At 39.1% G+C, this 24,374-nt stretch overlaps 1 protein-coding gene across 1 annotated transcript; it reads left to right on the forward strand.

The window, feature by feature from the left end:
• The first annotated feature begins 1,178 nt into the window (after positions 1-1,178).
• Positions 1,179-22,597, forward strand: stk35 (serine/threonine kinase 35). The gene is made up of 3 exons (XM_047372436.1): positions 1,179-1,955; positions 5,287-6,094; positions 19,845-22,597. Exons 1-2 carry the CDS (start codon positions 1,433-1,435, stop codon positions 6,027-6,029), a joined length of 1,266 nt encoding a protein of 421 aa, XP_047228392.1. The 5' UTR covers positions 1,179-1,432; the 3' UTR covers positions 6,030-6,094; positions 19,845-22,597.
• Positions 22,598-24,374: the final 1,777 nt, after the last annotated feature.

The following is a 24,374-nucleotide window of genomic DNA, read 5'->3' on the forward strand; positions in this document are numbered from 1 at the left end:
ACAGCTTTATGGAATGCTCCTATAGGAACCATCTGCTCACAAATATCACCATTACCGAGTTGATGGTTGACTTCAGTTGGAAATATCTCTGTTGTTCAGCATCAGCTTAGGAAGCTACTGTAAAATACAGAAATGGACAGGATGATTTTAAAAAGAAGAGGATGTGCAGACTGACACAGCTCAAATTTAATTGTAAATACTGCCTTGTTAATCTGTATTTAGATACAGTATGACAAGGTTGATTTACTTTCCTAATGATCAAACTTTATAGTTTCCATTCTGTATTTATTCTTGTTGCATTTTTTCTTATGCACTTACTTTATTCTCTGCTGCTGAAAAACACTTCCGGTTACACAATTAAAAGGTATTCATACAAATGCTGTATTTCAGTGGGATTCTATGCGAAAAAGCAATACAAAGTAGTGCATAATTGTGAAGCGGAAGGAAAATGATACGTAGTCTTCATAATAAAAATCTAAAAAGTATGCCACTCAGTCCCTTACTCTGATACCTGTAAAAAAAAATGTAATCCGTGCAACCAATTGCTTTTAGAAGATGCCTAATGAGAGTTTCCCTATGTGTGGTTAAGGATTAGTACAAATCCAGCTGTTTTGTATACAGAGAACATTAGTGAACAAACAGCATCATGAAGACCAATGAACACAGTAGACAGGTCAGGGAGAATGTTGTGGGAAGGTTTAAAGCAGGGTTAGATTATCTATCTATCTATCTATCTATCTATCTATCTATCTATCTATCTATCTATCTATCTATCTATCTATCTATCTATCTATCTATCTATCTATCTATCTATCTATCTATCTATCTATCTATCTATCATAAACTACTGGTGGTATGACTCAGAACATTTACAACCACATGTAGAACGATGATCTGCCAGATTTAAAGATGTATGCAACATGTGTGAGTACACGTGCGCCCACTTCCACGTTGACAATTGAAGAAACCTACCATGTCAATGAATATTATGCTGAATAAAAATATGTGACACGTTGTAAACATTAGTCTTTTAACCGTAGTCACTAACTTATTATTAACGGTAACTGTTAGATCTAAAGCAAAAACAAATGTTTATCTGCCCCTCCGGGAGCTATTTTCTCTCTGAGCCAATCAGTGTTTGACGGAGCTGCAGTTAGCCACGCCTTCTGTTCTCTGTGATAGCTGGAACATTTTGTTTAGGAAGCCAAAATATTTAGAACGGCTGGACGGACAGCCTATGGTGCATCAGCAGGTTTATCAGCAACTTTAGCATTTTAATAACAACACTTCTGCCATTTTAAACAGGCAGAGGTTTAACTTCTCCGCACCTCGTCCAGTAAGACGTAAGAACGGCCAACTTTATTTTTGGTAAGACCTAAAGTAATGACAGATAAACACGTTATCGCTTCATGCTTTTTACAAAAAAGAAGTTATGGATACATGCGACAGGAAGAGAAGAAGAAAGGTAAGCGGTAGAATGTGGAGCGGCAGGCGCTGCGTGGCCGCCAAGATGAAGCGGGAGGCGGTGAAGGTCCTCCGCTCTCTCACAGTGGAGAACAACAACAAGCGCCCTGACGCCATGGACGAGGAAGAGGACGAAGACTGTTTCTCTGTCTCCTTCCTGAGGAATGACCCCTCCAGAACGGCTGCGGCCGTGACTCCACGGTACAGCCTGCTCCAGGAGGTGGGTCGGGGAAGCTACGGAGTGGTGTACGAGGCCGTGGCCAGGAAAACAGGGGCCAGGGTTGCGGTGAAGAGGCTCCAGTGCGACGCCCCAGAAAACATCGAACTGGCCTTGGCCGAGTTCTGGGCCCTGACAAGCCTGGAGAACCGACACCAGAATGTGGTTCAACTAGAGGAGTGTGTGCTACAGAGGAACGGCCTGGCGCAGAAGATGAGCCATGGTAACAAGAAGTCCAAGCAGTACCTGCGCCTGGTGGAGACCTCTCTCAAAGGTATCTGTTCTAGTGTTTGTAGAGAAACTAATCTTTAAAAGATACGGTGCATAAACAGAGGTCTCAAAACATGAAACAAGTGTCCAAACCCAAGTAAATTTTGTTCAATTAGGAACTTAATGGCTGCAACTGATGGCAAAAACTCAAAGCCAAACCTTTAGGTTTTTTGGCCATATGAAAGTCCTGATTCACTAAATTCAGTCCATCTTTCTTTGTTCTTTTTGATGGGGTGTAGGCAGGCACAAATAATTCAAGTTTGTGTTATCAAAATCAGCTAAAAGAAATAACTGCATATGACATTTCATTTTAAAATAAAATGTAACTACATAAAATTAGAACTTGCAGGCTGCCACTGAAGGAAATGTTATACTCCAGTGATACTGATTTCCTTCTGCAACCTCCTGCCTGACAGCGATGTCGATGTACATCACCTAGAAGAGCCACTGCTTCCTCCAGCGCAAAATAGAACACAGTGTACTACTTGGCAACATGTTGGTGACTTTCTTCCTGACTAAACATTTACACATGCAACATTAAAGTCAAATACATCAAAGGTTTGCCACAGAATTATGATTTAGACATTTATTCAACTCCAGTCTGGGTTTCTGTTTGACCTATTTTTGCCTTTCTTTCTCAGATGACAATGTATAATTAGCAATTTTTGTCTATCCACACACACACAGTCGCTGTCTCTGTTCCAGCTGTTGAATTCATGTTTCAAACTGGACCAAACTGCTCTGTTTGCATCCCTTCTTTTAATAGCTGTGCAGTTATGTAAGGGTCACCATTTTGGCTGTCTAGCTAAAATCTTTCAATCATGTTTATTAAAGAGTTTGAAAACTAATAGAGAATGATTGATCACAACAACAGTGTTAATGATTTCAGGTTATTCAGAATAGCTTCTTAGCTTTTTCGCTGATTGTTTTAACCCAGTTTCAGAAGTGTGAAGAAGCAGACTTGGTATGACAACCCAACAGTAATTATCATGGCAGGTCAATGCGCATGAGATGCAGTTTCCTCCTTGTATTATTAAACCAGTTTCACTGATACCTTAAAGTCACTCCTCAGTCATAAAAATACTTGTCTGGTTGCAAAGTGATGTTTTACTTTAAAGCACTGAAAACTCAGCAGAGACTTGGCAATATGAAGAGATCAGCTATTGATAAAACAGAATCTATAGTGTTAAATCTATTTTGTGTTTTAGTCTGAACTGGTTCATGAAATAAAAAATGTAATTTAGTGTGATCCAAAATGTGTTTTAGTGTATACAAGGAGGTTTTTGCAGAAGGCTAAGCAGAGCACAGCCAGGTATAGGTATAGGTATATGGGAAAATCCCCAACACAGAGTTCATGCATATTGTTGGTTTTGTAATTTGGCTGCATGTTTTAAAAGAACAAATTGCATTTGTTCCAAGTTGGTAAAACTTGTATAACATGAATATGAAATTGCTCTGTTAAGGCCGTCAAGTGGTGGCCTGGTTATCCTGGAACCATGATCTGAAAGGGTCGTTAGAATTTTGCGTTTATGTTTTGCATATGTAACATGGTCTAATTGTGTTTGCTTGAAGATAAAAAAGCAACAATTATGACATTGCTGGTGATAAAATTATGTACCGATTATTCTTAATATTGTCTCTGATTTATATATTGTATTTGAGAATACAGCTGAGAGTGCTGATAATTGGCTGATAATTTCTTGTTTGATTTGTCATATTTAAGGCGACTGAGGCTCAGTAGGAAGAGTAGTCGTCTTGCAATCGGAAGGTTGTGGGTTCGATTCCAGCTTTCTCCTGCTGTATGTTGATGTGCCCCTGGGCAAGGCACTTAACCTCAAGTTGCCTACCGATCTGCGTATCGGTGTATGAATGTGTGAACGTTAGTGAGTGCGATTGGGTGAATGTGGCTCTAGTGTAAAGCGCTTTGAGTGGTCTGTATGACTGGAAAGGCGCTATATAAGTTCAGTCCATTTACCATTTAAAACATAAAATAGTAAAAATACAGCACAATTTGGCTATCTCTTATCTTCCTGCATTCTATTTTGAAATAAATAAAATGCAGACTTTTAAAAGGTCAGTATACTCCTTACAGCTGACCTTTTCAGTTAAATCCATAGACATAATTTCCAACTTAGTTATTTAATATTGTTAATCTTTAAAAATCACCAGCCGGTGTTTATGAATCTTGCTCTAAAAGTTGTGTTTAACTCTCGTCCAGTGCTGCTGGTGCAGATATGAGATCAGCCGATTAAGACTGCAAGGTGTTGCAATCACTGCTAATAAAAAAAAAAAAAAAGGCTTTAATAGATCAAAGTGGTGAGTTATGGGCAACTGGTAAACTGTTTCCATGCTCTACAGTCCTTTACAAAATAACAGAATAAAGCAGGGGGATGATCAACTGTTCTACTAGAGAAGGCATGTGAAACAAAGTTTAAATGTGTCTCTGGCTTGGGTCTTAAATGGCGGGAAAGCACGCCAGTTCTTCTGACATCAGCTCTAGTTGAGCACTAGAACCACTGGTGGAAAGGCCCTATTTCTAGCAGTCTGTCATAGAGACAGTTTGTTCTTTCTTTTATTGGCTTTTAAGAAGACCACTGTACAGCAGAGGATCAACTGAAGGATGATGGATGGAGTTCATCCTGTAACCAGTGGATTGCCGGTTCGATCCCCCACTAATGGTCGTCAGAGGTCCTGGATGCGCCTGTCTATAGCAGCCTCACTTCTGTGGGCTACGTTGTAGCTCACCACTGTCAGTGTGTGTATGAATAGGTGAATGACTGATTGTAGTGTAAAGCGCTTTGGGGTCTCTGGGGACTTGACAGTGCGCTATACAAGTGTAGGCCATTTACCATTTTATCATGAATTATCTGCTTGAAATAGTTTCTAGACATGACAGTTATTTTGCCCTCCATGTGTTTAGTCATTTTCTTTTAATCACTAACTGCATGATATAGTTGGGTACTGGTCTGAAAATAAGTAAAAAAAAAAAAAAAGCAGTCTAAGAAAAACCTTGGAAAGACCTTCAGAAAGCCTAAAGAAGTATTGAGAAGACATGGAATTGAAATCTGGATGTAGGTAAACAAATGAGATTTGAGTTTTGCTCATTACTTTGTTCTTTACCTTAGTCTTTGAGGTTGAAGTGAGACATCTTAATGTTTGGAGAGAATGGGGGGCATTTTAATGCCATCACATTGAACATTATCATTTGTAACTTTCCCAAAAGGTTACATTGCTTTTAGATTTATGAATCGCTCTCAACCTTTTTTTCTTTTTTTTTGCTTTCAGAATTTAGGCAATTTGGCATTTTAACCAAATGTTCTCTTTTTACTGTTTAGGGGAGCGCATCATTGGTTACCCAGAGGAGCCATGCTATCTTTGGTTTGTCATGGAGTTTTGCGAAGGTGGAGACCTCAACCAATACATCTTGTCTCGGCGACCCGACCCCCAGACCAATAAGAGCTTCATGCTCCAGCTAACAAGTGCCATCGCTTTCCTGCACAAGAACAACATTGTCCACCGGGATCTGAAGCCAGACAACATTCTCATCTCACAGAAATCTGGTTCTCCTGTACTTAAGGTGGCAGACTTTGGCCTCAGTAAAGTTTGTGCTGGACTAAACGTTAAGAACAGTGAAGAAGATCGTACAACAAAAGCTGGTGGAAAAGAGAGCAACCAGAATGTCATTGTCAACATAAACAAGTTCTGGTTGTCGTCAGCTTGTGGTTCAGACTTCTACATGGCCCCGGAGGTTTGGGAGGGCCACTACACAGCTAAAGCTGATATCTTTGCCCTTGGCATCATCATTTGGGCAATGGTTGAACGTATAACATTCATTGATGCAGAGTCGAAGCGTGAACTGTTGGGCACTTACGTTCGGCAGGGCTCTGAGATCATACCTGTTGGGGAAGCTCTGCTGGAGAACCCCAAGATGGTTCTCCACATCCCTCAGAAGGCCAGAAGCTCTATGTCTGAGGGGGTAAAGAAACTCCTTCTGGACATGCTTGCTGTAAACCCTCAGGACCGACCGGATGCTTTCCAACTGGAAATGCGGATGGATCAAGTCATTTGTGCTGCGTGACGAACATCTCCAGACCTTTCCTTGTCTACCCATAACTATCAAAGAAGGGCCCATTTCCTTTCCAGGTAAGCCTCTCATTCTTACATTTTAGTAGTAATTACAGTAAACATGCCTGTAAGAATGCAGTTCTCTGTGACTCAGGAATTTCTGGCAGTAGCTCAGCTGTTGTTAACCCACGATTGAAAACATCAGTCCTTTGAGCTGACACCATTACTCTTGATGACACGGCTGAAGCCTCACCTTGTACCTGCTCAGCAGCAGGGACCAAAAAAGTATGCACCAGTACTGAAAAAACAGTAATGGAAACGCTCACAAAGTGGGCTGAGTGGAGTGGAGCCAGTCTAAATACAACCAGTGCAAAAAGGGGATTAGACTGCTGAGAGAGGGAAAATATTTGCCCCGTAATGCCTACATAAACTGGATTAATAAATATTATTGTTTTATTATTGATTATTATTCCATTGTGTGAGGTTTTCATGATTATACTGTGATTTTACTGATGTTCTATATGCTAAAAAGATGAAGAGTAAAAATATGGTGAAAACAAATGTTGTCAAATAGCCGATGGTGAAATGGACAAATAATGATCAAGACTTTGTTGCCCTGAAATAGAAATAGAAAAATATTTTACAATTCTGATTGTAATGTCTAAGCTCTAGTTAAGTAAGTACCCTAAAATAATGTAACAAAATGTAATCTTTTAAATATTTAAATGGCATGAGAATTTCACTTTGTCAACATCTTTACTTAAGGCTGTGGACTTCATTCTACTTTAAAAAACCTTGGATAATCATCTGCTAGCTTAAAGTCAGAAGTTTGGTCAAAATATCAAAACTTTTCCCTGTGTTTTTTTGTCCAGTGTTGATATTTGATTTTTAAAGTTTTTTTTTTTCAATAACGTGTTAATAATATTCCATATTGAAAATCATTCCTGAATGTTTCTTACATGGCAAAGGTTTTAATAATAGTAGGGTATTGACTGTTTGTGCTTCTTTGATGGGTTGGAACTACATTTTGTTGAATAGGTATGGGGTAAGAACGCTGTCAAAAACAATGTGTATGTAAAGACGGAAATGTGTGCATATTAGTCAATAGTTGTGCATAACTAAAATCCAAAAGAGGTATTGTATATTTTCTCTATAAGAATACCAAATAAAATGTTACAGTTTCAAGAAATACCAAAGACAAAGTTTAAGTTTACAGTTGTAGTTTATTCTTTATGAATACAAAATGCATGCGCTGTCACACTCCTCACCGCCAGTAAACGTAGTGCCGGGATTGGATGACGGAAAAAGGTAATGGGAGATAATTCAGTCTAAAAGGAATATTAGGAACAGAGGGGAGATAGGGGGAAATCAAGAGTATTATAAATAAAGCATTGTTCTTATTTTTATGAAATACAAAACTAAAACATAGAATATGGTGGGTGGAGTTATACAATTATGTACAGTAGATGGCGGTATGCACCTCTGAATTTGTTGTGTACCGCCAGTTGAAGAAGAAGCAGCACCACTAGCGTCAATATGACGTACATAGAAGCTATGATACAAAGCCAGGTAATGTTAAAAAGTTTTTATATGTCTTAATGTCGTTAATATATGCTCTTGGTCCGTCATCTTGGAGCTAGTGCTGCTGCTGCTGCTGCTTCTTCTGCTGGTGGTACACAACAAATTCAAAGGTGCATACCGCCACCTACTGTACATCATATAATGAATAAACCAGAAATGTAAACTTAAACTTTGTCTTCGGTATTTCTTGAAACTGCAACATTTTATTTTGTATGCTTATAGAGAAAATATACAATACCTCTTTTGGATTTTACTTATGCACAACTATTGACTAATAAGCACACATTTCCGTCTTTACATACATATTGTTTTGGACAGCGATCTTACCCCATATATAGGCACCAGTCCATATATGTTGGCTCAGTTCTTTTTCTTTTAATTAATCCTCAACTTAACTTCAGCTCCTGAGTGTTGCCCTCTTTGTGGGTGAAACAGGTTTTACTGGAGTGAATGTGTAGACACGAAAGTTGAGCTGTTGAAATTAGATGGTGGCATTTTACTTCAGTTAATTACCATTCCTGTGTACTTTAGGACAAAAAGGGATGCATCTTAACACGACTGACATGTGTCTAAGCCTGATTGTAGGTAACAAGGTTTGATCAGAAACAGAACACAACATTTTAACTGTCACTGAGAACCAGGAAAGGTACAGCCTGTGCCTTAAGGCAAACAGTCTGTTTAATTATATGCTAACAGTTGGGATGTGTGAGTGAATCACAAAAGAACATGTTTGGTCAGAGATTACTAAATATCTTTAGCATTGGATGCTCTTAATGTGGTGTGATGTCAAAATTGGCAGTGAACTGAAATGTCTGAAATCATTTATTTTGAATTTTGATTTCTTGTTTTAGGAGTCACTCCTTATAATCATATTTCTGTTTTGTTTTCTGACAGTTTTGACAAGCCTATTAGTAAAGCTCTGGCTTTGTTTTTCATTTCCAAAGCAGTTTCTCCGTTTTAAAGTAATGCAGCTTTGTCATTGTGGTTGTTGAGAGATTATTTATGGGCACGTCTCTCCACAGAATATTTTTTTAAGACAAGCTTTGCTTTTCTTCTTGCTCTTGCAATCTGACCTGTCAATTTCTTTGTCTGCTGTGTGTCTGGAACCACCCCTTTGCCTGGGAGTGTTGTCATCCTTGGTGGGAACATAGTGATTTTCAAAACCTAGAAAGAAGACCTCAAAGATTCATCTGTGCAGTCAGTCCATCAAGAATGAGACTATTTTGAAATGTTCTTTCAGAGTTTTCGGAGCAGTGGAGCTCAGCTTATAGGCCCGTCTGGCTGCTAAAGCTAAGCTTGTCCGGCTGTTGGACCGGGACTTCTCAGTAACCACTGCCTGATCTCGGCCCGGCACCCTGGGAGTTCCTGCTACCTGTTATGTCTGAAAATGAATATAAAGCATTTGCTTTTCATGTAACTTAGTGGAGTGTGAACTCTTTATTTTTCAATTTTCATGGTTTTATGCAGACAGCTCTGCAGAAGGAGAAGACCACAGTTCCAGGTTTGAAAAGGGGTTAACTTAAACTTTATTGACAAGTAGAGAAAAATATCAAAAATTGCACTGAAATATTCCACGACATATTTGTTTTATGTCACTACCAGCATTATGATGTCTGGTGTGGTGTAGTCCAATAGATGGTAAAAGCAGAAAAAAAAAATTGGACCTCATTGTAAACTTCATAATATAGATCATAAAGCAAAACAAAGCAATTAGGTCAAAGAACATTTCTGAACAGATTTTAGTTGCACAGTTTTGACAACTTCTTTCAAGCATATTTGACCTATTTAAGATTTGAGCTTCACTCTGCCTTAAACTATTTGTGTTAATATACATGGTGTACAACTACACCACACAGGGTATAAGCATTCTTACAACATAACAGGAGTGTAACAGTTTTAATATTTGTATTTTGATAATTTTCTGCTCATTGATTTTGGTTATCAGTTTAGCTGCAGTAGGTAGGTTACTCATGTAACCTACATAGATTATTTTAATCTTGCATTCGAATTCCCTGGAATTCTCTAAACTTTTTACAATAAAACTTGTTTCTCGTGTTGGCAGTGCAGGAAAGTGTCCCTGTAAGATTTTAATTGTCTCAGTTTGTTATTTAGAGCGGAAGCTTCTTGTATGACATCAAACAGCCACTAAGTGGATGCTCAGTGACCCAAATCAGCTGTCTGTTTGAACTTGAACTCTCCACTGACCGGGACTAAGTTCTTGTTTTTTGACAGTTAGCTCACCGGTCCTTTCAGCCATTCTCTGTTTACTCTTCATTATAATAGAATGCTCACGATGTGACATAACACCACCCAGCTGCTCAGGGCAGGGGGAAAACTGCACTGAGGATGCCCTTGAATGTTTGCTTACTGCCTCAGATTGGCCTTGTTCTCTTGTGGCATGATAGCATAGATGGTTATGCAACAGGCTAACACTACTTCAAGTGGAAAAGCTGTCATCTGTTGGAAAGAAGGATTAGTGACTTCATCACTCTAAGAGGAGTAGGGAGGCTGTTGGACCTGCTGCTGGGGGTATATTTATGTCAGGAGCTGGTAAATTGAAGGGAGCTGAATACAGCAGGGTGAAAAGATTTAAAACCTGCAATGGATGAGTCTTCTGATGGAACAAAGTGGATCCTTGATTTTATTTCTCTAGGATTATGTAGAATCTGCTTGGTTATAAAAACAAATATTTAACAACTTCTGTAATATTGTTTAATAAGTCAGTGTTTTTTTTTTTCTTATAATCAACAACACAAGATAATAGATACTTGTGCGTGCAAGTGTGTGTGTTGTGTGTGTATGTACAGTTCAAAAAATTAGAATATTGTGAGAAAGTGTTTTTGTCACCCATTTCAGAACATGAATTATATTCTATAGAGTCATTACACATAGAGTGAAATATTTCAAGCCTTTATTTCGTATTTTGATAATTAATACATAAGATCAATAAAAAATGATTTTTTATTTTTTTTTAAAGAAATGTCAGACTTCTGAAAAGTCTGTTCATTTCTCTGTGCCACTCAGTACTTGGTTGGGGCTCCTTTTGCATGAATTACTGCATTAATGCGGCTCTTCATGGAGGCGATCAGCATGTGGTTTTGCTGAGACATAACGAAAGCCCATGTTGCTTTCATAGCAGCCTTCAGGTCATCTGCCTTTGTTGGTTCTAGTGGTCTCATCTCTGAGAGAATTTAGCACTTATGTGACTCCACTATCACTTATAAATATTTGTATATTGTTATGTTGTTATCACAGTTACTAATAAATCTACTGTTGTGATTTTTACCGAACAACCTATATTTCTAAATAACATTTGTGTATTTTCTATGTTTGTGGCTTTAAAGTGTGCACAATGACAATCTTGTACTTAGAGCTGCCTTCAGGTGAAATCAGAATATTTAAAATCTGGAGCATGTTTTTATTTCAAAGGTCCCCCTGTCCGTCAATCTGACCCATCCTCTATCCCCACCCTCCCAGCCACTTCCACTGCTGGACAATAAAGGTTCCTGGTTCAAGGCTTAGGGAGGCTTTCATTGGGAACATTTTGTCCTCTTGCTGCATGCGAGCTGTGGGCCTCTCTCTTAACCAGACCAAAGCTCTGTGAGCTCCTTTCTTCCTCATGTGCGTACCTATTACTTCAGGAATCCATTTTTCAATTTTTATTGACCGCATGGATAATCTTTCTACAAGTTAAGGCATTTTCACTTTAGAAAAAGGTTCTAAGGAACTTTTCCAATGTCTCCAAGGCTTTGCTGCGTTCTGCTTCGCTGTCATATTTAATGCTCGACAGCATTTAAAAGTCATATTCAGATATTAAGATTTTCTGGTTGTACCCATCTGAAGGAAACTTTATGGTACAGCATGTTCTGTACTTCAGCAGTGTTTTACAGAGCAGCTGGGAAGACCGAGAGAGGGGCACCTTTTGGAGATTGGAAATGTGGATCATTTTGCCCATAACATACTTGTAAAAGTCAGCGTTCAGTGGCTGAGAAGATCATAAATGTTTGGTATGGGCCCCAGGGGTTCAGAGCAAGTTACAAAAGCAAGCTGTTACATAAGGGGTTGAGTAAAACACCTTTGTGTGTTTTTGTTTATTGAGAGGTTTAACAGAATAATCACAAAAATCAATTTGAAAATCTCTCGAGTTATAACTCGTAGGAAAATGAATCATAATTAAATTGTACAAGCCTGAGAAACACCAGGAGTCTGATCTGTTTTCTGTTTTTCCATAAAAATGTACAGTTCATGGGTACTGAAGGCTTCCTTAGAATAACATTTGTCCACATCTTTTCCAGTCTGTTGTCCTCATTCATGGTGACTGTGTTGGATCTAATTGGTTTAAACATGTTAATCCCCTTAAAGTCCAATTAATCTGTCACATGCTTTATGTGTTCATATTGTTGTACATTTGTGTTGGTAATGTGACCATTTTCTGAATAATAAAGCAGAAAATATGTCTCTTTATTTGTAAATAATTGAAGGAACGAGGCACAGGCAATGTGCGGAAAAAGGAAGGGGGAGTGCTGTGTCACTGTTGGGTCTTTTAAACAGCAAAAACAGTTTTTATCTTCGATGCTTTTTATATGCTACTATAAAAATGGAAAATAATTCTCTTTGTAGTTGGCTGCGGGTAATAAGTATTTTCGTGTTAACATAACAGTAGTCCACTTTGTTGCCACTAGCCTTTTCATGTCTTAATTGTGCACTTTTTCTCATGTCGAAGCCTGGATCTGCCATGGCTCTGTGGCTAGCTATTCTACCAACAGAAAAATATGCTGAGATGTGACATCACAAGATCATTTGCATTAGCCTAAAAGAGATTAACAAGGAAACCCTGTCCTTTTAAAATTACCTGCTATGGATTAAAAATGAATGAAAAGGCTGCCAAAATCCAAAGAAAAAAATTAAAAACCTTCAGAGAGCCTGGAGTCCCATGTTTTAGTTATCTGTTAAGGAAGTTCTAAAGCACAGTTTGTATGTTGGACTTTAAGCTGTTATGTACACTTAACAAGTTTGAAATTAGAGAGGGGTGAAGTGAAACTGGAACTTTTGGTTTCTCATTCAAAAACCCTGATATTTGTATGGTAATGATGCTAACTTCACCTAATTTCCATTTTAGGTGGAATGTTGCCTTTCCTGCTGGCTCGGGGTTGGTTTAAGGTTGTGAAACTTGCAAATCAACACATTTCACGCCCCTGGAGTTCATTGAAATTGCTAGTTATGTAAACATGGCTTCATACCATGAAGAGTCTTCTCATGCATAACAGTGTTTTAAGCAAAAGTAAAGATCAACATGAAGGAATACTATTTTTAATAACATTAAAGTAAGTAAACAATAGCAAAATCCTCTTAAACTTCGGTTTAAAGCAGAAAGAAAAAAAACCTTTTTTAGTTCATTCAGATCTAAAATTTGCTTTTCAAAAAGCCTGTTTATAACCAAAGTTCTGGGAGAAAAATATCTCAAATGATGCCTAAAAACCTAATGCTGGCTTTGTAAATAGGATTTTCCCTGAGTAACACTGGAAAAAAAAAAGTAACACTGAAGGTCTGTTAAACAAGCACCAGTTAAAATACTAGTTGGTTTTATTGTGATAGTCCAGTGAAGTTTATTGTATTTCAGTCTTTACTTACTGGGCTTGTCAAGGGAAAGAAAGAAAACTTTATTAGTAAGCAATTTAATTTTGATTTTGATACAATTGAAAATGTATCAATATTTGTTGTATTCTAAGTCTCAAAGAGAAAACTTGATCTAGGTGGAAAAGTGAGGTCTACCTGGATTTGGTTGGACAAAAGGACTGAGTAAAAATTTAGGCGGAAAAAGTATTCATAGTTTAAAGAAAATCTGTAGATACCTTGACAAACTAATGATCAAGACCAGTTTTTCTGACTTCCTGGGAAGATGGTGAGGAAGGACACAGTACTGCATACGTCTAAATGTTGGATACATGTTAGAGAACTCTTCACAGGGCATCAGATTGTGACCTTGACGTTCACCAAAAAATCACTGGAATATTTCTGCAGTTCTTTTAACAGCTGCTGAAACTTCATAAGGCCAGATGAACCTAGTGTTGTCCATGATGCATTAAAATATACTATGAATAGATTATTAGTATCTTGCTTATTGGGAAAGATTGGTGTGTTATGTTTTTTGTCCATTGACGGATTTAAATCAATTTTAAAGATTTAAAGATTATTTTAAGAGCGCTTAAATCAGTCATACATGTTGATAGAGTAATAAAACAATAGAACTGATACTGTGTCTGTTTGCTTTCAAAGTGAAGGTTTGGTAGTTGATGCTCTCATACTCATCAGTAAAAGAAAGGGTGTTTGTGTTCTCAGTCAACATTTCTTTGTCTCCAGCTTGGGTGCCTCCTACTGAGCTGTGTTCATAACATGTGCCCTGCTGTTATGTAACCTATTAAAGGGGAATCAACTACTGCCTGCCCGAGCTGTTGCACGTCAGCCACTGTGCTATTATTAGAGCTCAGTGCAGAACTGAACCTGGACACCAGTTCAACAAGCATGCCAGCGTTTCCCCTACCATAATCCAAGGGGTGCTCCCCGCCCCGCCAACAAGACAGGCCGCAAGAGGATCACGGCAAGTAGTATTAGTGTGTTTTCACAGTTAGTGTCATTCATTTTATAAGATCATCTCATGAGCGATTTCTCTCCCTGCGTCATCACCAATGTACTTTCTATGGCCAAACTTGACAAAAGCTGGGTGACAACCAACTCCTTGTACTGTGTCACCAACGCTGACGCGCTGAGTTACGTACCCTCACGCAGGTGAACACACGCTCCCGAAAGCGGAGAGAGAGCAAATAGATAAACATGCCACTAAAACCTGGAAAGCAAGCAAGGATACCTGCGGTTTTTAAAAGCACCAAATTTAGTTTTTAAGGCAGCATTTCCTCTCATGCAAGTAGCAGCAAAGGTAGCTCTCCTACTCCTGGTACATATGACGAAAGTACAAGTACACACGCAGCTAAAGTCAAGTCACCACATATGTGCGTGTATGTATGTGTGTATATACACACACACACACACACACACACACACACACACAGGGGTTGGACAATGAAACTGAAACACCTGATTTTAGACCACAATAATTTATTAGTATGGTGTAAGGCCTCCTTTTGCGGCCAATACAACGTCAATTCGTCTTGGAGATGACATATACAAGTTCTGCACAGTGGTCAGAGGGATTTTAAGCTATTCTTCTTGCAGGATAGTGGCCAGGTCACTACGTGATACTGGTGGAGGAAAACGTTTCCTGACTCGCTCCTCCAAAACACCCCAAAGTGGCTCAATAATATTTAGATCTGGTGACTGTGCAGGCCATGGGAGATGTTCAACTTCACTTTCATGTTCATCAGACCAATCTTTCACCAGTCTTGCTGTATGTATTGGTGCATTGTCATCCTGATACACGGCACCGCCTTCAGGATACAATGTTTGAACCATTGGATGCACATGGTCCTCAAGAATGGTTCGGTAGTCCTTGGCAGTGACGCGCCTATCTAGCACAAGTATTGGGCCAAGGGAATGCTATGATATGGCAGCCCAAACCATAACTTTTCCACCCCCATGCTTCACTCTGGGCATGCAACAGTCTGGGTGGTACGCTTCTTTGGGGCTTCTCCCGGATGTGGAGAAAACAGTAAAGGTGGACTCATCAGAGAACAATACATGTTTCACATTGTCCACAGCCCAAGATTTGCCCTCCTTGCACCATTGAAACCGACGTTTGGCATTGGCATGAGTGACCAAAGGTTTGGTTATAGCAGCCCGGCTGTGTATATTGACCCTGTGGAGCTCCCGACGGACAGTTCTGGTGGAAACAGCAGAGTTGAGGTGCACTTTTAATTCTGCCATGATTTGGGCAGTTGTGGTTTTATGTTTTTTGGATACAATCCGGGTTAGCACCCGAACATCCCTTTCAGACAGCTTCCTCTTGCGTCCACAGTTAATCCTGTTGGACGTGGTTCGTCCTTCTTGGTGGTATGCTGACATTACCATGGATACCGTGGCTCTTGATACATCACAAAGACTTGCTGTCTTGGTCACAGATGCGCCAGCAAGACGTGCACCAACAATTTGTCCTCTTTTGAACTCTGGTATGTCACCCATAATGTTGTGTGCATTTCAATATTTTGAGCAAAACTGTGCTCTTACCCTGCTAATTGAACCTTCACACTCTGCTCTTACTGGTGCAATGTGCAATCGATGAAGACTGGCTACCAGGCTGGTCCAATTTAGCCTTGAAACCTCCCACACTAAAATGACAGGTGTTTCATTTTCCAACCCCTGTAGTTCTAGGAACACCGGCAGCAACATTGGGATTTGGAACTTCTATCATAGGAAGCAAATCAGCAGTGTCATTGAGGCCATCCAGTTTAATTGCCTGTTTTCTCCGCCTAGTAAATTAGGGGATCCCTCTCTCATAGTTTGTGAACTCGAAAAAACTGGTGGTGAATATGGTGATGCCTCTTCAGTTATTCGTCCCACTGGCGCTGAGGGTTCAGGCACTATCGCAGGTACTGCAGTGGGCTGTGGCTGCCTGCCCCTCCACCTTACTACACCAGTGTCATTATCTTCTTCTCTGGCAACTGCTATATAAACCTCCTTGGTCTTTTTATCGTTTCCTGCCTTTCTTTTATAAGCTTCAGCAAGCCAATTTTTTGCCCTTATTAATTCTTGGCTGGGTTTTTTCTTTTTTCTAAGTTTGTCTTTCTGTTGTAATCTCTGCACCAAATGGGTACAAGCAGGAACCGAAAGATGTCCTTTAAACTTATAATCTTTCTACCATTTAGCAAGATTTTTTTTTACTGTATCTGGATCTTCTGAGTGCATAAACTTTGCATCTCCTTCTAACGAGGTGTGCTTCCGGACGCAGTTCCACATTTTAAGAGTTTTTATTTACTTTTTTATTTTTGTATCTATTAAAATGTTATGTTTAGAACTGAGTTCTACTTCTATTAATTTATATTAGTGCTATTTATTTGATTGTCTTTGCTTTATTATGTATGCCTTTATCCTATTTACTCAAGTTTATTATTATTCAGACTCCGCTCTTTTTATTTTTTTTAATATATATATATAACAGATGTGCATTTATTATACATATCTTGTACCATCAAATCAAAACAGAATTCCTCAACGGGCCCCCAACATCCTCCGGAAAACAAGCTTCTAGATCAAAACCTAGTTTTGATCCGGTTTTCTGCTTTGAGTGCTAATCTCGGAAAGTGCAGGAGTTTTAGACTGAGATTTGATGGCACCTAATATCCAAATCAGAATTCCTTACGACACCTCTCAGCTGTCAACAACTTTATGTTAACAACAGCAAGGTTTCGGTTTGTCTCACTGAGAGTGCTGTATGATTCTGCACACATACACACACACACACATGCACGAACACACAATCACTTATAGGCCTAAATCACCTAGACTAGGTTTTCTGGTTTTTATGCACTTTTTTTTTTTTACTCAGTATTTTTCCATGGAGTTGGTTGCTTTTGAATCTCCTTAGGGGAAATTATGAGTACCTCTAAACTCAAAACTCCTATTTACTTTTTTTTCAATATATATATACTTAGTTGGTTCTATCTTACCTGTGCGTTCGTTCACACTGTCTGTTGGAACACGTTGATCCTCCCGATGCCCCTTGGTCGATTCAGCGGCTACCAACACAGAATTCACTGTGCAGGATTTTTGTTCTCCAGACATTCTGGAGGCTGCGCAGACTGGAACCCCACACACACCGTTGGGCCCCAGGTGGCAGATTTCCAGCGCTCCGGTTCGAAGGACAAAAGAAATGTTAGAGTTAAAAAGCTGATAATTACAGACAAATGTAAAAATAAGACACAAGTGAACCAAGTAAGTTTGACTTGCAAGGAAGAGACAGTCCTCTGCCAAACAACGACTTCCTTCTCACAAAGGGAGAAATCCTTGTACCAGCCTTTTATTTACAACTCACATTCCAACAAGCAAAAAGCGGGAATTGGTTCAGCCAATTCTTACAGAGATTTCAACTTAGAAGAATAGTCATTCCTGTATATGGTATAAGCATGTCATGTCCAGGGAGTGATCCACTCCAGACCACATTCCTTAACTTTCCACAAATCCTTTTTTCACACACAACCAATCACAGGAATCAGTAGAACTTCAAACATAAACATGGTTTAAACTAAGCAATGATAACTTATATACATTTTTCCACCCTGCCTCTCGCCCATAGACTGCTGGAGATAGGCACCCCCCCCCGACCCACTATGGAATAAGCGGTAGAAAATGACTGACTGACTGACATTTTTCCAACACTGGTCATCAAACACATTAAAGGAGCAATACCATCAACACTGGATCCATACCAATTTGCATACAGTGAGAACAGGTCGATTTAGGATACCATTGTGCTCCATACAGTATTGGAAAATCTAGAGTACCGTACAAAAACATTTATGCAAGGCTACTTTTCATCGACTTCAGCTCAACCTTTAATACAATCTGGGCCTACAAATCTGAGCCAAACACATTAACCTGGGATTAAATGACTCCCTGTGCAATTTGATCATGAACCTTTTAACAAACTGTACAGTGTCATAGTTGACGGGCACACCTCCTATTTACTCCCCACTAACACTGGGGTCCCCTAGGATGTTTGCTAAACCCACTGCTCTATATTCTGAGATTTGAGGTTTCATACTCGAGCGTACCAGTTTCCTACATTTTTTGTAACAAGTTCCCACACTTTCTGCCAGTAGCAAGTTTAATGAGCTAGTTGAATGCCTGGCACCGTTTCTTCTCCACCAGGCATTCACAGCACCTGTCTGTGATGCAGAGAGTGGCTGTGATGCTGCAGCTTCTCGGGACTGCCTGCTCAGAGCAGCTCGCTGTCACATATAAAACAGCTCTTCCCGGCAAGCAGTTTATAGTGTGACAATGCGTACAAGTACACGATCGTAAAAACTGAGCTCTGCGCAGACATATACGGTGGATGTCCACATCGAGTCCGCTTCGAGTATGTGCGGAGTCAAGTACTCCTTATAAAAAAAATAAAAGTGCACTTTAAGGCTGATCAGCAGGCATTCCAACAGGTGTTAAAAACTGCTGGGAAGATCATTGGGACTATTCTTCCAGAGATCAGTACCATCTACACCACCCGCTGTCCGAGCAGAGTGCACAACAACATGAATGATCAACACAACCCGGCATATCACCTGTTCCACCTGCTGCCATCACATAGAAGACACAGGTCTATACGATCCCAAACCACCAGGCTGGCCCACAGCCTGTATCCTTAAGGCAGTGAGGCTGCTAAACCGTTGCCCACCCTTCTCTCTCTACCCCATCCAAAGACACTTGTCATACCTCACTATTACAATAGCTGTGAACTGGACTTTGTGTTGTTGCATTAAGCAAAACATCAGTCAAATAACTGTCCATATGTTCTTTCAATGTATTTATATGCTCTTTTATATGCTGCAGTATCAGTGCTACTGTATGTTTGTGCGGGCACTGAATTATGTTTTGCATATTGTGTTGTTGTGGAATTTTCTTATCAAAGTGGGTAGAAGTTGACTCATAACAAGAGAAAATCCGGACTTTGTCTTTATAAGTTTTATTCAAAGGCATTCAGCGCTTGAATGACTCTGTCACTGAGGTTAGTCAGTGAAACAGAGCCCTGATCAACATTTACACACAGTATTTATACCAGAACATGACAGTGTTATCTCAACTTCAAAGAGTCTGTGTTTTACGACCCCAGACCTTCTCGGGTTCATAGGTGAGAAGGTTACCTAGGAACAACCATCTACTCTCCCTGATGCATCACCCTAACAAATGCCCTTAACCATTACACTTCTGATAATGGCTTTTACAGCTTCCTCCTCTAACACAGATGTTCACTGGAGTGAGGTAAACCAAAGGTCATACATTGTGGAATGCCTACTGAAAGAATTTCCATCACAGGGTATATTGTGCTAAGTTCTTGATGGGTGTTTATAGGACTTGGGAAAGATGTTGCACCATTTTTGCACTTTATTACATCATTGACTATGCAGTGTATAAATGCTCTGAACTAAATGTTGTGTTAATGGTGACAATATAGAATTGAATTGAATTAAAGTTGAATTAGTTCTACTGTTACAAAGAATCTCTTTTTGATGGAAAAAACCTGACAGGATTACCAGTGATTTTGTCTGTTGACTCACTCTGACCTGTTGACTCTGTTTCTCTGCAGCTTTGTTGACTACATGGCCATGGACTAGTAGGGGACGAAGACTCTGTCAACCTGAAATGTGAAGATTTACAATCCTGAGCTGAGCTGCAAGTGACAAACTAGACATTTTTTCCAAAACTCTGGGAGTTAAAAATAGGCAAATAAACCATTTACAGTCTCTTTTAGTCTCTATATGTACAATGGAGAGATGGACATGTCAGAGTGCTGGCTAGGTAAGAAAGCAGCTTTCATTTCGTAATGTAGTTCTTTTTTGTTGTACGAGGCTGTTCTTCCTTAACATTTGTACTGTACTGAACTGTGATGCAGATATCTGACTGTAGTGCTTCAGTGTTCTTATTGGACAAAACATTTATAGGAGTAATAACTCTGAAGAACAGGTGACTGCTACTCCCAAACAGTCATGTGCCTTTGAGAGGATTCACACCATGTGCGATGGAATCTTTGCAAGAATTCCCTTAGCAGGTTCTTAACCAAGATAGAAATCTTAGAAGTCTGTTAACTTGTGAAGTTTCAGGCTGATGGAATGTGCAACTGGTGAACTAATTCTTGTTTTTAATGTTGTGACACTTTTTGAATGATTTAATAAGCAGGGATAATGTCAGATGTGAATGTCATAAACTGAGGCCCCTCTTGTATCTAAACATTGAGGCGCAATTAGGAATCAGAAAAATATCCCAAAAGTCTAAATAAAGATGTGCATAAATAATTTCCAAATCTGTGCCACATTCCCAAAGGCAGAGGGTAATGAAATTTTAATGGTGGTGGTGTTGAGTTGAACTAGACGGCCATTCAACCTGTGCAATTGTAACCAAACAAGCAGCATTTAAAACCCGTCTTATTGGGCATAAGTTCCTATTTAATCCAAAGAGCCCCTGTTGGACCAAATGCACATGCAGTTTTCTTTGCAGTAAGATATTTCTTATGGGTAATCCATGACCAAGGCACCTCTTTCTGATGGTTTTACAGCTCTAGCAGCTGTTTTGGCAATCAAATGTTTTTCTGTTGAGTGTGACATTTTGGACTCTTACCAAACTAAAAGGAAAATCTCTAAATAAATTTATAAATATTTACAGCAAAGCACCATTATATTTTCTTTGATGGGTTTCATATGGATGATTTGAAGTGGATTACTTTGTAGGTTTACACGTGAGCAGTATTGAGTGTTAAAATATTTCACTAAATGATATGATTCGGGGGTTTCTTAAGGAATTTTGAAGATGCCACCTAAGAATAATTTCCAAAGGCACCAAGGATCCTCATACCTTTCTGTTTCCTTCCCTCTTTTTATTAAGGTGATCTGAACTCAGTGGGACAAACTGCTGCTTTGGTTGTAGCCTGCTGACTGTTTAGACAGGAAACCGTAGGGGGGTATGGGCTCCACTGCAACAGAGCCCGAAAGGTAAATGAAAAATACATGGCTTAAAGAATTTTCAGGGAAACAAAGGAACAAAATGCTGACAGAAAGGGGAGCATTTAAGATAGTAAGTCTGAAAAATTATAAGCATCCACTCTTTCAGAGTACTTCAGTGACTTGACAGTAGTTGGACACTCTGAGACATGTTTATTTCTTTGTAGCTTGATCCTACCTCATGCTTAACACTCATTACCCTTAACTCTTATTTGAGTAACCTTCTTTTCATTTTTGAAAAAAGCGTCGCTTTGGTTGAGTGACAAAGATTCTTACCTTAGACTCAATGTCTGAGGGCTCATCTTGTGATGTTCTGGCTGAAAGTTAAAACCTTTTAAATCTGCCGTATGTTGTGTTCATTCAGAAACTGCAGCCCCATAAGGGTTTTATGAGGACTTTCTCTAAAGCCTGATCATGTTTTTTTAAATAAATGGCACATCTGGCCATATTTCCTAAAGTTTAAATACAAGAATTTGCAAATTTCTTCACATTTGTTTTTGTGAAAGATAATGATTTACATTAAGTGAAGACAAATATCAATATGGTGGGTGACATTTTATTGGTCAGCGGCAGGCTTCACTGAATTAAGTATATTGTTCAATCCCACGACAACATTCAGTTTCATCCCATGGGATATTGGTTACTTGCTTCTGGCCCAAAGGGCCTCAGCAGGTTTTAGTCAAGCAATTCCGTTAAATGTTCAGTGTCAAATGAAGTGACATCTAGTAGCATAAACTAAAGAACTGAATGGTATATTTTACTAGCATATCTGGCAACTGATGTGTGTGTTGTCCCTTTTGCACTGCCATTTTCCATGTCAACAGTGGACACTTAAGGGAGTTGTAGATATTAAAGGGTACCAAACATCAAACTGTGAAGGTTTCCAGTTCTAGGATGTAATTGTGCTTTTGTTTTTAAACCTGGAGATATTAACTGTTCTTTTCAACACTCTTCTCTGATGTGTTTAATTGTTTTAGCCACCAAACCCTCTGAAAGGTCATAGTTCATATTCCAAACAATAGAAATAGTTTGTTCTCACTTTAATGCTGCTTTTTGATTTCATGTACCTTTCTACAGAATATTAATTTCCCTCAAACACTATGCAACGAAAGGGTTAATTGCCTCACTGTAAATGCTGCACAGACCCACACCCTTCTCAAACTGTTGTGGATAATATCTTGAACTCTTTGTGTTTTGTTGTGCACAGAATTGTGTTTCAGGTGTAAAATAGTTCCTTTTTTGTTAGTGAAGCTGAGGGGAGCCAGTGGTTGTTTGAGAAAGCATCTGTTTTTTGCTGTAAATATTTTTGACAACTTTTCTGCAAATAAAAGCTTTAAAACTTTAATAAATGTAACTCATTTTATCTGATGCTACAGAAATTAAAGTATTTGTGAAACGGCTTAAAAAGCACAGTTCCAATACTTTCCTGACTCACAAAATGGAGAAACAACAAGATGACGGTTTGAGAGTTTATTAATGAAAGATTATTTCTTTGGCGCTCGGACCGCGAAAGAAGACGTAAACGCTAAGGATGAAGTGGATTTGAATAAACATCTTAGGATTACGATTAGGTACGTCTTCCCCCCCTGGGACCCAATCCTGGTGGTGGCGTAGGCCTTGGTATATTTGGAAGGAGTTGGGAGCCTATGGTGGAGAAGGGGTGGAGGAGGGTCGAAGCTCAGCAAAAGAGGAGTGTCTTCCATGCAGAAGGTCTTTAAAAGCGATGCCCTGGGAGATGATTGGCCGAGGAGAAGTGCGGACCTGCTGTTGATTGGAGCAGCCAGTGAGGAGTGATTGGACGCGGCGGATGTGGTGAGTCTTCCATGTTGAATTTTTGTTTAAACTCCATTTCACTGAAACTTTAACCTAGTAACCTAGTGTCTTAACAAGCTTCGTTCATGCAGATAAAACAACTCACCAAGTTCACATAAAGCTGGACTTATCTTTTGGTTGTCATTTGTAGTCCTTGCCCAGATCTAGTGATAATATTCAAGCCAGGCAACAAGAATAGTGGTTTGTTTTACAGCGACTGAGTGCATTTCCAGGCAACTACAGCAGGATATCTAATCTCTGGAATTCCAGTAGGATTAATCCACAGAGTTTGTTTTATCAGCCTAGAAACACCAGACAGCCTTTGATCTTTACAAACAAAATCTTTACTGTACGCTAGAGATTCTTTTATGATTGGTTGAATCCTGAAAATATCTTCAATCAACTTGGCTGCATCTAAATATGAGAAGAACAAACAGTATTTACTCCCATAAAACCCAGGTCAGTGCATTATCTAGGAAAAACACTGTAATCAGGTATAATTTGAACCTAGTTACTAACATTTTAATTCATTTCAATGAACACAATGGAATCCAGCCCAAGTCATTTTAAAAATGTTATTGAATAGTAATTTTGGAGTTAAAATTAGGTTGCATTCATAATTGAATTCAAGAAATTACCCAGGTCATTTAATTCATTGTTTAGATCCAAATCTATTTTAAATTTATACAATACAGTTTTATTCAGTTCATTTTGTAGTAATTATACAAATTAGTTTGAATCTAAATCAATTTCTTGTATAATTATATCAATTCAATTAAAAAATACTTTATTAATCCCAAAGGGAAATTAAATGTTGTTGTAGTTCATTATGCAGGTTTCTTCAATGGCTGTGGGTTGTGAGTCTAACCAGGTAGTCAGCAGCACAGGCTGTGGCTGTGGGCACGGAGGATCTCCTGTAGCGCTCTGTCTTACAACACATCTGAAGAAGCCTCTGACTGAAGACACTCTGTTGTTGTAGGACAGTCTCATGAAGAGGATGCTCAGGGTTCTCCATAATGTTCTTCATTTTATGAAGAATCTGTCTTTCCACAATGATCTCCAGAGGTTCCAGAGGAGTCCCCAGAACAGAGCCAGCTTTCTTTATCAGCTTGTTGAGCTTTTTTAAGTCCCTGGCTCTGATGTTGCTTCCCCAGCAGATGATGGTAGAAGAGATCACACTCTCCACAACAGACTTATAGAAGATATGCAGTGTTAGGTATTATTTAGTCAACTCAGAGGTAAGAACGATACAGTCATAGTTACTTGTGACAAGGGTAGCCCACTTTGCAGTGAAACTACAAAGTTTTGAC

The sequence above is a fragment of the Girardinichthys multiradiatus genome, chromosome 1 (genome assembly GCF_021462225.1).
Source record: "Girardinichthys multiradiatus isolate DD_20200921_A chromosome 1, DD_fGirMul_XY1, whole genome shotgun sequence".
Taxonomy (NCBI): Eukaryota; Metazoa; Chordata; class Actinopteri; order Cyprinodontiformes; family Goodeidae; genus Girardinichthys; species Girardinichthys multiradiatus.

What these genes read in the sequence shown, in the direction of transcription:
- stk35 (XM_047372436.1), top strand. Translation starts at nt 1,433, where the DNA reads ATGGATACATGCGACAGGAAGAGAAGAAGAAAGGTAAGCGGTAGAATG. An exon ending in GGTGGAGACCTCTCTCAAAG is followed by an intron (nt 1,956 to 5,286) that starts GTATCTGTTCTA and finishes TTTACTGTTTAG; the next exon opens with GGGAGCGCATCATTGGTTAC.